Source organism: Ranitomeya variabilis, chromosome 1, assembly GCF_051348905.1.
Source record: "Ranitomeya variabilis isolate aRanVar5 chromosome 1, aRanVar5.hap1, whole genome shotgun sequence".
NCBI classification, from domain to species: Eukaryota; Metazoa; Chordata; class Amphibia; order Anura; family Dendrobatidae; genus Ranitomeya; species Ranitomeya variabilis.
In genome coordinates, this window is record NC_135232.1 from 331,925,601 (window position 1) to 331,939,493 (window position 13,893).

General features: G+C 40.3%; 1 protein-coding gene and 1 gene segment (V, D, J or C); both read left to right on the plus strand.

The window, feature by feature from the left end:
• LOC143817389 (immunoglobulin gamma-1 heavy chain-like) overlaps positions 1-13,893 on the plus strand; it is a 768,241-nt gene that overhangs the window by 565,681 nt on the left and 188,667 nt on the right.
• The window catches only part of LOC143793987 (uncharacterized), a 111,817-nt gene that overhangs the window by 17,359 nt on the left and 80,565 nt on the right, over positions 1-13,893 (plus strand). For both annotated transcript variants that reach the window (XM_077280902.1, XM_077280903.1), the window contains exon 2: positions 2,370-2,693. In XM_077280902.1, the coding sequence (XP_077137017.1) occupies positions 2,370-2,693 (324 nt within the window). The remainder of the gene's footprint in view (positions 1-2,369; positions 2,694-13,893) is intronic.

Consider the following 13,893-nt stretch of genomic DNA (forward strand, 5'->3'; position numbering starts at 1 on the left):
CTCTGAGGCAGCTGCATTATTCTCTGAGGGGCTGCATCATACTCTCATACTCTACGATTGGACTACATTATACTGTGTGTGGGGGACTGCATTATACTGTGTGGGGGGTCTGCATTATACTCTATGAGGGGGCTGCATTATACTGTGTGTGGGGAGCTGCTTTATGCTCTGAGGTGGCTGCATTATACTCTGAGGGGGCTGCATCATACTCTCATACTCTATAATTGGACTACATTATACTGTGTGTGGGGGACTGCATTATATTCTATGAGGGGCTACATTATACTCTATGAGGGGACTACATTATACTGTGTGTGTGTGGCTGCTTATACTCTATGAGGGGGCTACATTATATCGTGTGTGGGGGGCTACATCATACTCTAAGGGGGCCGCATTATTCTATGAGGAGGCTGCATTATACTGTGTGTGGGTGCTGTATTATACTGTGTGTGGGGAGGGGCTGCATTATATTGTGTCTGGGGGCTGCATTATATTCTATGAGGGGCTGCATTATACTGAGGAGGCTGCATTATTCTGTATGAGGGGACTACATTATACTGTGTGTGTGGGACTGCATTATACTCTATAAGGGGGCTACATTATACTGTGTGTGGGGGCTGCATCATACTCTGAGGGTGCTGCATTATTCTCTGAGGGGGCTGCATTATACTGTATGTGGGGGATGTATTATACTGTGTGTGGGGAGGGGCTGCATTATATTGTGTGTGGGGGCTGCACTATAGTCTATGAGGGGGCTGCATTAAACTGTGTGGGGGTCTGCATTATACTCTGAGGGGGCTTCATTATTCTATGAGGGGGCTGCATTATACTCTATGAGGGGACTACATTATACTGTGTGTGTGTGGCTGCATTTTATTCTATGAGGTGGGCTGCATTATACTCTAAGGGGGCTGCACTATAGTCTGAGGGGGGCTGCAATATACTCTGAGGGGAGCTGCAGTATACTCTGAGGGGGACTGCAGTATACCCTGAAGGGGGCTGCATTATGCTCTTTCAAGGACCATGGGGAGTGCATTATATTATATGTACTATATGGGACCTGCATTATACTGTATCGAGGACTATCTGTCCCATCATTGTTCCTCAGACGGTGTAAAGAAACTCGGGAACAAGCATCGAACGACTTCAATATTGTTGATCACGCTTGTTTAACGGCCTGAACTCAGGGCATGTAAATACAACCAAAATGTTTCTGTGATGGTGCAATATGTTAGCATTTTGGGCTCCACTTTAAACTTTTGCCAAGGAACCCACTTTGTCTAAAACCGGCCCTGGCTGCGACTCTCACGATTTTCAACATGTGGGTAGGAAATTGTCCTTGGTTAGCTATGCAATTATTTCTAAAAGCAGATTTATGAATTGGGACTTTTTAAAAACATATAAGTAAGTCGCAATTCTCACTCCCGTAGGGGTGTGGAGTAAAAATAGGAAAAATATCTCTAGATTGAAGTACTATAATTTATGATATGCAAAATTTATCAAACAATTTGAAAATCTTTCTTGTATTTCGAACAAATAAACACAACATACCCTCAGGCAAAAATTGCTTGCAGTAATTAAAGCTGACCATACACATTGGGCCGGTTTCACACATCTGGATATCATGGTCTGTTCTTGGCCCGTTTGCCACATGGCTACTGTTCTAAACTTGACAGTCTCATAAATCAATAGTACAAGTGAAGATGAGAAACTTGCTACTACATCTTATCAGAGAAATCTGCTTCTCTCTCCTCCTGGGCTTATTATTCGTTTTCAATTCACAGGTAAAACCTGTATTCAGTGAAGACAGATTATCCCATTACTGAGAAAGGAGTTCTATATAGATGGGAGAGGAGGAGGAGGAAAGAGCTAAAGGCAAAGATCCTCTCTGACTTTTACATAGAATCTTATAAAAAAAATCACTTGCCATCTCCTATTTCAGTAATGGGAAAATCTGTCTTTACTGAATACAGATTTTACCCTTGACTTGGGAATTTTGAAAATGTATGATCAGTCTTGGTGCAGAAAGAAGCAGATTTATCTGATAAGATATATTAGAAAGTTTCTTATTTTCACATGTACTATCAACTTATAAGATAAAATGATAATGACGATTACTTTTCAATTGTTTTATGTACTGTGTATATGTTACTACTTGGTGAACGACCTATATTCTAACTACAGACATTGAATTCATGGCATCTAAATGCAGTCAAATTCAATGGATAAGCAATGGCAGTGTGATATAGTTTTCATTAGCAGATGAAGGATGTCTAGGGGAAGCAATATTTGACATTATATTTGCATATGCTAGATTGTCTTATAAGTCTACACAGTTCTCTAGAAATCAAATTATTTATTTCATTCAGTTCCAGGATGTATGAGTGCTGTCAAAATTCCCCACATTGAGATCTTTCTGACTCCTTTGGATGCTAGCAATGAGGTCAACAATCAGTTGGTTTGTTATGTGTCTGACTTTACTCCCAAGCAAATCCAAGTAGATTGGCTTAAAAATGGTAAAGAACATGCTTCCAAGCTATCTACATTTAAAGTCCTAAAAGGTGAAGATGGGTTATTTTCTGGAACAATTAAACTTAATGTCAGCAAAAAAAGTTGGATTAAAGGAGACAAGTACACATGTAAGGTGGACATGAAGGGAGAAACTTTAATGCAGAACATTAGCATATGTTCAGGTAAGAAGACTACATTAAGTATTAAATTTAGTTAGAGTATCTGACATTGTATTATTTTCTATATGTCAACAATAGTACAAGTGAAGATAAGAAATTTTACAACACATCTTATCAGAGAAAAAATGCCAAGTTCTCCTGAACTAATGAATAACTCTCAGTTCATAAGTAAAATCTGTCTTAAAGCGAAACTGTCAGCAGAATTTTGCTAAGTAAACTACAGGCATTATCAGGTTGGCGCTGTTACACTGATTAAAATGATACATAGGGTGAATAAATCAGTCTTGTGGTTCTTGTGTAATCACTGTTAAACGTTTTCAGTTAATGAGATGCTCGTGATCCGGGCAGGACTGTAGGCAGAGTCTTATCTTGGTGCTCTAGGCCAGAGAAACCAAGATGAGACCTGCCCACAGGCCGCCCCAAAGTATAAACAATCTGTCTCTCTCTCTGTCTCTATGATGAGGAACATGTTTGTGATTCAGGGCGGGCTCTGGGCAGGTCTTTCCTTGGTTTCTCTGGCCTATAGCAGGAAGATAAGACTCTACCTAAAGTCCCACCCCGGAGCACGGGCATCTCATTAAAAGGAACCTCTCAGCAGGATTGTGCTGAGTAACCTACAGACAGTGTCAGGTTGGTGCCATTATACTGAGTAAAATGAAATCTTCGGAGCACGGGCATATCATTAACTGAAAACTTCTAACATTGATTACACAAGAAGCACAAGATGGATTTCTTCACCAAAGGTATCATTTTAATCAGTGCGGCAGCCTGATAGTGTATGTTGTTTACTTAGCAAAATCCTGCTGACAGGTTCACTTTAAGTGAATACAGATTTTCATCTCACTTAGGGATGAGATGACGGGTTCTGCTCCTAGACTTCTATAAAGAATAACATGGGGAGGAATAAGAACCTAAAGGCATTCAGACATTTTGCAAGTGCACCTGAAACAACAGTTAAAGAGATATTCCCATCACCAAGATCATATCCCAATATGTGGTAGCTGTAATAATAATAATATTAAGAAAAAACTCCAATTAGAAATGTAGCATAGTTCTTCTGATTTGATATGTTGCTTTACCCATGTGCAGGGCAACACAGTAGCTTAGATATCCATTAGTACGGTCACTAACAGCTAACTAACTGTCACTATATGAGTGGTCATAACCATGGATACCATAGCTACTGCAATGTTCTGCACATGAGGTAAGAGATATAGCGAATCAGAAGAACTACACTACATTTCTAATTGGAGGCATTATTACATGTACTACATATTGGGATAAGAACTTGGAGATAGGAATACCCCTGTAAACTTGAAATCAAATGTTTTATGTACATGTTGTGAAATCTTGTTGTTTTTACGCTGTCCATTGAACCTCATATTTGGCTGATACTTCCAGTTCTGTAATAATCACTATTCAGTAGTCATCTCAGTATTATCATAGCAGGATTATAAAGTAAATTAAACATAACATATAAATTTATATATAGATAATAAGGGATCCACTATCCAAAAACTACCTTCCTCTCTTCCTGCACAATGAGCCCTACACAGATTATACAGAGTGGGCCATTTATATGCATACACCTAAATAAAATGGGAATGGTTGGTGATATCAACTTCCTGTTTGTGGCCCATTAGTGTATGGAAGGGGGAAAACTTTTCAAGATGGGTGGTGACCTTGGCGGTCATTTTGAAGTTGGCCATTTTGGATCTAACTTTATTTTTTCCAATGGGAATAGGGTCATGTGACACATCAAACTTATTGATAATTTCACTAGAAAAACAATGGGGTGCTTGGTTTTAACATAACTTTATTCTTTCATGAGTTATTTACAAGTTTATGACCACTTATAAAATGTGTTCAAAGTACTGCCCATTGTGTTGGATTGTCAATGCAACCCTCTTCTCCCACTCTTGACACACTGATAGCAACACCGCAGAAGAAATGCTAGCACAGGTTGCCAGTATCCTTTGTTTCAGATGCTGCACATCTTGTATCTTCACAGCATAGACAATTGCCTTCAGATGACCCCAAAGATAAAAGTCTAAGGGGGTCAGATCACGAGACCTTGGTGGCCATTCAACTGGTCCACGATGACCAATCTACTTTCCAGAAAACTGTTCATGTAGGAATGCTCGGACCTGACACTCATAATGTGGTGGTGCACCATCTTGCTGGAAAATCTCAGGGAACATGCAATCTTCAGTGCATAAAGAGGGCAGCACATCATCATGTAGCAATTTCAGATATCCAGTTCCATTGAGGTTTCCATTGATGAAAAATGGTCCCACTATCTTTGTACCCCATACACCACGCCGTACCATCAATTTCTGTGTTCCAACTGTCTTGGAGGGATCTATCCATTGTGGGTTAGTGTCAGACCAATAGCGGTGGTTTTGTTTGTTAACTTCACCATTCACAAAAAAGTTTGCCTCATCACTGTGTAAACTGATGTTCCTGTTCCAATTTTAGTTTTGCCCATTCTGCAAATTCAGAGCGCCGATCTGAGTCATCCTCGATGAGATGCTGCAGCAGCTGGATTTTGTAAGGGTGCCATTAGTGAGTAGCTAATATCCGCTGAAGGGATGTTCAACTGATGCCACTCTCCAGTGACATGCAGCAAGTGCTACGCTGTGGGCTCTTGCTGAATGAAGCTAGGACAGTCACTGCTGTTTCTTCATTAGTGACAGTTTTCTTGCGTCCACATTTTGGCAAATCCAATACTGAACCTGTTTCACAAAATTTGGCAAGCAGTTTACTTACTGTAGTATGGGAGATGGATGGTCTCATAGGGTGTCTTGCATTGAAATCTGCTGCAATAACCCGGGTAAAGCGTTCACCAGACATCAACACAATTTCTATCCGCTCCTCATGTTAACCTCTGCGATATGTCAATGGCTGTAAACAAAGAGAAACTTGTAAATAACTCATGAAAGAATAAACTTACGTTAAAACCAAGCACACCATTGTTTTTCCTGTGAAATTCTCAATAAGTTTGATGTGTCACATGACCCTCTTCTCATTGAAAAAAATTAAGTTGGATCCAAAATGGCCGACTTCAAAATGGCCCCCATAGTGACCATCCCTCACCATCCATCTTGAAAAGTTTTCCACCTCCCATATACTAATGTGCCACAAAAAGGAAGCTCATATCACCAACCATTCCCCTTTTATTTAGGTTTATCCATATAAATGGCCCACCCTGTAGAACATTCAAGAACACTGTTCTATAGATGTCTATTGTTTTCTGTGATCCATGTAACTGCTGTAAAATATATCTCTAAACACTATTAGCAGCAGTTCAGGCAAGATGGATGCCCCACCATAAATATAAAACAGTTAATAGTCAGAAAATGGCAGCAAAAAGAAAGGACTTTGTATTATTATTTATTTTTAGTTAGCAATTAAACATATTCGGTGGAATAGGCAAAAATTAGGAAGAACCATGTTTTCCATGTTTTATATTTAACCTCTCTACGACCTTTGACATGTCCATACGACCAAGTCGGGAATTATGAAGGGATAGATGTGGAGACATTATGTGTGTATACGCGATGGCGATTTTGGGCGTCCAGAGGCTGTGCGCGAGCGATCACCGATCAGCTCAGTGCATCACTCCCGGCACTTTAACCTCCAAAATACCCCAATCGATATCACAGTATTTAGCAGGCATGCAGAGGGAGGGAGCTCTCGCTGCACTCTGATCTGCTCCCCTGAGACGTCATCGCGTCAATCAATCCCAAGATGACCTGATGTCGTCATGACTGCCTTTGCTATGCAATCAGACTGCAAAAAATGAAATTTCCATAATAGGACATCATAAAAAGTGAAAAAACAAATTGTAATTTTTTTTAATAAAAACAAAGTCACAAAATAACTAAAAAAACAATAAAAATATATTGTACCCATATATAATAATTTTTATGAAAAAAAAAATAAACAAAGTACACATATGTGGTATTGCCACTTCCGGAACTACACGACCTATAAAACTGTCCTACTAGTTAACCACTTTAGTGAACAGTGGAAAAAAAATGAGGCCGAACAAAAAGTGGAACAATATGCGATAAAAAAGATGAATGTAAATAAAAATAGTATAGCTGATAACATTATCTTGTCCAGCAAAAAATAAGCTGCCATAAAGCTCCATCAGTGGAAAAATAAAAAAGATATAGCCCTCAGAATAAAACAGTGCAAAAATAATTATTTTTTTCTATTAAATAGTTTTTATTGTATAAAAGTAACAAAGTATATATAAAACTGATAAAAATGTGGTATTGCTGTAATCGTACTGACCGGAAAATAAAGCTGCTTTGTCAATTTTACCACACTCAGAACGACATAAAAAAAAAAAAAAAAAAAAAAAACAATTTCTGTATTGCTGGTTTTTGTTCATTTTGCCTCATAAAAATCAGAAAAGAAATTGATCAAAAAATATCAAGTGTCAACTCATCCGGCAAAAAACAAGCCCTCACATGACTGTGTCAGGCAAAATACAGAAAAATTGTAGCTCTCAAAATATGGCAATGCAAAAACTAGTTTTTGCAAAAAAAAAGCATCTTTTAGTGTGTGACAGTGGCAATAAAGAAAGTACGATATAAATTTGGTATCACTGTAATCACACCCACCTAAAGAATAAGGTCGCTTAATCACTTATACTTCTTCTCAAGGAATGGAGTAAAAAATAAAACCAATTCTTCACCTGCTGTTGATTTGTTCATTCTGCCTCCCAAAGATTGCAATAAGACTCGGTGCACATTTATTCTGAACTCTGCTCTTGGTGCTTACACCTGGATTTTCAAGTAAATCTCTGAAATGCATGACTCTGATGGAACCCCTGGCAGAAGATTCCCTAAAATGACTCAAGACACTTTGAACAATGTCTGGCCTATGATTCAGCTGTGACCATCTTTTTAGGTGTGCATAAATAATGAACCGCCACAGTTTTGTGAACTTCTGAAAAAACGACATCTGCTACCTCATTATAGTGAATGGATCCTCCGGGGGTTTCAGCTGAATCACGTCACTCTGAGAATTAGACGGAAACCCCAAATTAAGCGCTCAGCATAGAGGGCCAGATAAATGTGATCTCAAACATTATGTAAAATGTTCCCAATAAAAGTTTCAACTCAATCCACAAAAAAGTCCCCACTTAGGTCCATCATCTGTCAATGGAAATATAGGGTACTTCCAAGTTACTGGTAGCACAAAGGCTCTGGAAAAACGAAATGGCTCCTCGCCCATCCAAAATAAATTCAGCAAATTCTGAGCTCTCAAATTCAAATGTGCCCTTACCTTCTAAGCACCACAGTGTGCCTAAACCACATTTCGCATCCACATGTTTTGCATTTCTGTAACGATGAGAGCCCACCTAATTTACGAGTGCTTATCTCCAGAAGCATGAGCTGGGCATAATGTATGGGTCACTACAACATTCTGGTCAGTACAAGGGCAGGTTGCAATTTTCACTCACCAACATCCACTGCTACTTGTTTCTGGAAAACACCCATGGAGTCAAAATCATCACTAAACCTGTCCATAAATTCCCAAAGGGGGGTACAATTTCTAAAATATGGTCACTTGGGGGGAATCTGCTCTTCTAGCACTCAGGGGCTCTGTATATGGAGTCCACAAACTATTCTAGGAAAATCTGCACTACAGGAGGCAAATAGCACTCTGTCCCTCCCGATTCTCGCTGTGTGGCTAAGCAAAACTGTACAGCCATATATAGAGTACAGGTGCTTCTCACCAATTAGAATATCATCAAAAAGTTAATTTATTTCAGTTCTTCAATACAAAAAGTGAAACTCATGTATTACAGGTGCATCTCACAAAATTAGAGTCCAGCAAAATCTGAACTCCAATATGGCGCTTCTTCCCTTCTGAGCTTTGCACTGTGCCTAAAAATCAGTTTTCGACCACATATGGGGTATTGGCGAGCTCAGGAGAAACTGCACAATTTTGGTGTGTATTTTCTCCTTTTACCCTTGTGAAAATAAAATATTTGGGCCTAAAATAAATTTTCTGTGGGAATTTTTTTTATTTATTTTATTTTTATAATCTTCTGTGAAGCAATTGGGGGGCTATGGTGCTCACCACACATCTAGATATATGCCTGTAGGGGTCACTTGTGGGGGGTTTCCATTGTTTAGGCACATCTGGAGCTCTCCAAACATGACATGGAATCTACTACTTATTCCAGCAAATTTTATATTCAAAAAGTCAAGTGGTGCTCCTTCCCTACGGAGCCCTGCCAAGCGTCCAAACAGTAGTTTCCCCACACATACCGGGTACCAGTGTACTCAGGATAAGTCGCACAATAAATTGTATGGTGCAGTTTCTCCTGTTATCCTTGTAAATATGCAAAATTTTGGGCTTTCTAAATGTTACATGGCGTCCTTTAACCCCTTCACCCCCAAGGGTGGTTTGCACGTTAATGACCGGGCCAATTTTTACAATTCTGACCACTGTCCCTTTATGAGGCTATAACTCTGGAACGCTTTGACGGATCTTGGCGATTCTGACATTGTTTTCTCGTGACATATTGTACTTCATGTTAGTGGTAAAATTTATTCGATATAACTTGCATTTATTTGTGAAAAAAACGAATATTTGGCGAAAATTTTGAAAATTTCGCAATTTTCCAACTTTGAATTTTTATGCCCTTAAATCACAGACATATGTCACGCAAAATACTTAATAAGTAACATTTCCCACATGTCTACTTTACATCAGTACAATTTTGGAACCAAAATTTTTTTTTGTGACGGAGTTATAAGGGTTAAAAGTTGACCAGCAATTTCTCATTTTTACAACACCATTTTTTTTTAGGGACCACATCTCATTTGAAGTCATTTTGAGGGGTCTATATGATAGAAAATACTCAAGTGTGACACCATTCTAAAAACTGCACCCCTCAAGGTGCTCAAAACCACATTCAAGAAGTTTATTAACCCTTCAGGTGTTTCACAGGAATTTTTTGAATGTTTAAATAAAAATGAGCATTTAACTTTTTTTCACACACAATTTATTTCAGCTCCAATTTGTTTTATTTTACCAAGGGTAACAGGAGAAAATGGACCCCCAAAGTTGTTGTACAATTTGTCCTGAGTACGCTGATACCCCATATGTGAGGGTAAACCACTGTTTGGGCGTATGGCAGAGCTCGGAAGGAAAGGAGCGCCATTTGACTTTTCAATGCAAAATTGACTGGAATTGAGATGGGACGCCATGTTGCGTTTGGAGAGCCCCTGATGTGCCTAAACACTGAAACCCCCTACAAGTGACACCATTTTGGAAAGTAGACCCCCTAAGGAACTTATCTTGATGTGTGGTGAGCACTTTGACCCACCAAGTGCTTCACAGAAGTTTATAATGCAGAGCCGTAAAAATAAAAAATCATATTTTTTCACAAAAATGATCTTTTTGCCCCCAATTTTTTATTTTCCCAAGGGTAAGAGAAGAAATTGGACCCCAAAAAATGTTGTGCAATTTGTCCTGAGTACGATGATACCCCATATGTGGGTGTAAACCATTGTTTGGGCGCATGGCAGAGCTTGGAAGGGAAGGAGCGCCATTTGACTTTTCAATGCAAAATTGACTGGAATTGAGATGGGACGCCATGTTGCGTTTGGAGAGCCCCTGATGTGCCTAAACATTGAAACTCCCTACAAGTGACACCATTTTGGAAAGTAGACCCCCTAAGGAACTTATCTAGATGTGTGGTGAGCACTTTGACCCACCAAGTGCTTCACAGAAGTTTATAATGCAGAGCCGTAAAAATAAAAAATCATATTTTTTCACAAAAATGATCTTTTTGCCCCCAATTTTTTATTTTCCCAAGGGTAAGAGAAGAAATTGGACCCCAAAAAATGTTGTGCAATTTGTCCTGAGTACGCTGATACCCCATATGTGGGTGTAAACCATTGTTTGGGCGCATGGCAGAGCTTGGAAGGGAAGGAGCGCCATTTGACTTTTCAATGCAAAATTGACTGGAATTGAGATGGGACGCCATGTTGCGTTTGGAGAGCCCCTGATGTGCCTAAACACTGAAACCCCCTACAAGTGACACCATTTTGGAAAGTAGACCCCCTAAGGAACTTATCTTGATGTGTGGTGAGCACTTTGACCCACCAAGTGCTTCACAGAAGTTTATAATGCAGAGCCGTAAAAATAAAAAATCATATTTTTTCACAAAAATGATCTTTTCGCCCCCAATTTTTTATTTTCCCAAGGGTAAGAGAAGAAATTGGACCCCAAAAAATGTTGTGCAATTTGTCCTGAGTACGCTGATACCCCATATGTGGGTGTAAACCATTGTTTGGGCGCATGGCAGAGCTTGGAAGGGAAGGAGCGCCATTTGACTTTTCAATGCAAAATTGACTGGAATTGAGATGGGACGCCATGTTGCGTTTGGAGAGCCCCTGATGTGCCTAAACATTGAAACTCCCTACAAGTGACACCATTTTGGAAAGTAGACCCCCTAAGGAACTTATCTAGATGTGTTTTGAGAGCTTTGAACCCCCAAGTGTTTCACTACAGATTATAACGCAGAGCCGTGAAAATAATTTTTATTTTTTTTCTCAAAAATGATTTTTTAGCACCCAGCTTTGTATTTTTACAAGGGTAACAGAATAAATTGGACCCCAAAATTTGTTTTCCAATTTGTCCTGAGTACGCTGATACCCCATATGTGGGGGGGAACCACTGTTTGGGCGCATGACAGAGCTCGGAAGGGAAGGAGCGCCATTTGGAATGCAGACTTAAATGGATTGGTCAGCAGCCGTCACGTTGCATTTGCAGAGCCCCTGATGTACCCAAACAGTACAAACCCCCCACAAGTGACCCCATATTGGAAACTAGACCTCCCAAAGAACTTATCTAGATGTGTTTTGAGAACTTTGAACCCCCAAGTGTTTCACTAAAGTTCATAGCGCAAAGCCGTGAAAATAAAAATTCTTTTTTTTTTTCACAAAAATGATTTTTTAGCCCCCAGTTTTGTATTTTCACAAGGGTAACAGGATAAATTAGACCCCAAAAGTTGTTGTCCAATTTGTCCTGAGTACGCTGATACCCCATATGTGGGGGGGAACCACTGTTTGGGTGCATGACAGAGCTCGGAAGGGAAGGAGCGCCATTTGGAATGCAGCCTTAAATGGATTGGTCTGCAGGCGTCACGTTGCATTTGCAGAGCCCCTGATGTACCCAAACAGTACAAACCCCCCACAAGTGACCCCATATTGGAAACTAGACCTCCCAAGGAACTTATCTAGATGTGTTGTGAGAACTTTGAACCCCCAAGTGTTTCACTACAGTTTATAACGCAGAGCCGTGAAAATAAAACATCTTTTTTTTCCCACAAAAATGATTTTTAGCCCCCCAAATTTTTATTTTCCTAAGGATAACAAGAGAACTTGGACCCCAGAAGTTGTTGTTCAATTTGTCCCGAGTACGCTGATAACACATATGTTGGGGTAAACCCCTTTTTGGGCGCACGGGAGAGCTCGGAAGGGAAGGAGCACTGTTTTACTTTTTCAACGCAGAATTGGCTGGAATTGAGATTGGACGCCATGTCGCGCTTGTAGAGCCCCTGATGTGCCTGGACAGTGGAAACTCCCCAATTCTACCTGAAACCCTAACCCAAACACACCCCTAACCCTAATCCCAACGGTAACCCTAACCACACCCCTAGCCCTGACACACCCATAATTCTAATCCCAACCCTAATCCAAACGTAAATGTAATCCAAACCCTAACCCTAACTTTAGCCCCAACCCTAACTTTAGCCCCAACCCTAACTTTACCTCCAACCCTAGCCCTAACCCTAACCCTAACCCTAAACGTGACTGAAATACGTGGCACTGAAATACGTGGCACTGAAATACGTGGCACTGAAATACGTGGCACTGAAATACGTGGCACTGAAATACGTGATACGTGGCACTTAAATACGTGGCACTGAAACACGTGGCACTGAAATACGTGATACGTGGCACTGAAATACGTGGCACTGAAATACGTGGCACTGAAATACGTGGCACTGAAATACGTGGCACTGAAATACGTGGCACTGAAATACGTGGCACTGAAATATGTGATACGTGGCACTGAAATACGTGGCACTGAAATATGTGGCACTGAAATACGTGGCACTGAAATACGTGGCACTGAAATACGTGATACGTGGCACTGAAATACGTGGCACTGAAATACGTGGCACTGAAATACGTGATACGTGGCACTTAAATACGTGGCACTGAAACACGTGGCACTGAAATACGTGATACGTGGCACTGAAATACGTGGCACTAAAATACGTGGCACTGAAATACGTGGCACTGAAATACGTGGCACTGAAATACGTGGCACTGAAATACGTGGCACTGAAATACGTGATACGTGGCACTGAAATACGTGGCACTGAAATACGTGGCACTGAAATACGTGGCACTGAAATACGTGGCACTGAAATACGTGGCACTGAAATACGTGGCACTGAAATACGTGGCACTGAAATACGTGGCACTGAAATACGTGGTACTAAAATATGTGGCACTGAAATACGTGATACGTGGCACTGAAATACGTGATACGTGGCACTGAAATATGTGATACGTGGCACTGAAATACGTGGCACTGAAACACGTGGCACTGAAATACGTGGCACTGAAATACGTGGCACTGAAATACGTGGCACTATGACTGTCAGAAAATGTTCATTAAACGGTTAGGGGTGAGGTTAGGGGTAGAGTTAGGGTTAGGGTTTGGATCCCTTTATCACCTTGATGGTGGTGGGTGGCTTTTCAGTGTGTTTAAATGCATGCGTTTTTAACGCAAACAAACGCATGTGCTTAAAAACGCAAGAAAATACTGCAGGTTGTATTTCTGAAAATGAACGCATGCAGAAAAAAAACGCATGCGTTTGAAAACGCGACCAAACGCGTACAAAAAAACCGCATGCGTTTTCAATGTTAAATATAGGGAAAAAACGCATGCGTTTTTTTGTGCAAAAAACGCTGCAGACAAAAACGCAAGTGTGAAACCAGCGACGCTTTTTATAGCAAAAAAGTTTTTGCGTCTCCACATTTTGAGACCTATAATTTTTCCACATTTTGCTCCACAGAGTCATGTGAGATCTTGTTTTTTGCGGGACGAGTTGACGTTTTTATTGGTAACATTTTCGGACACATGACCGTTT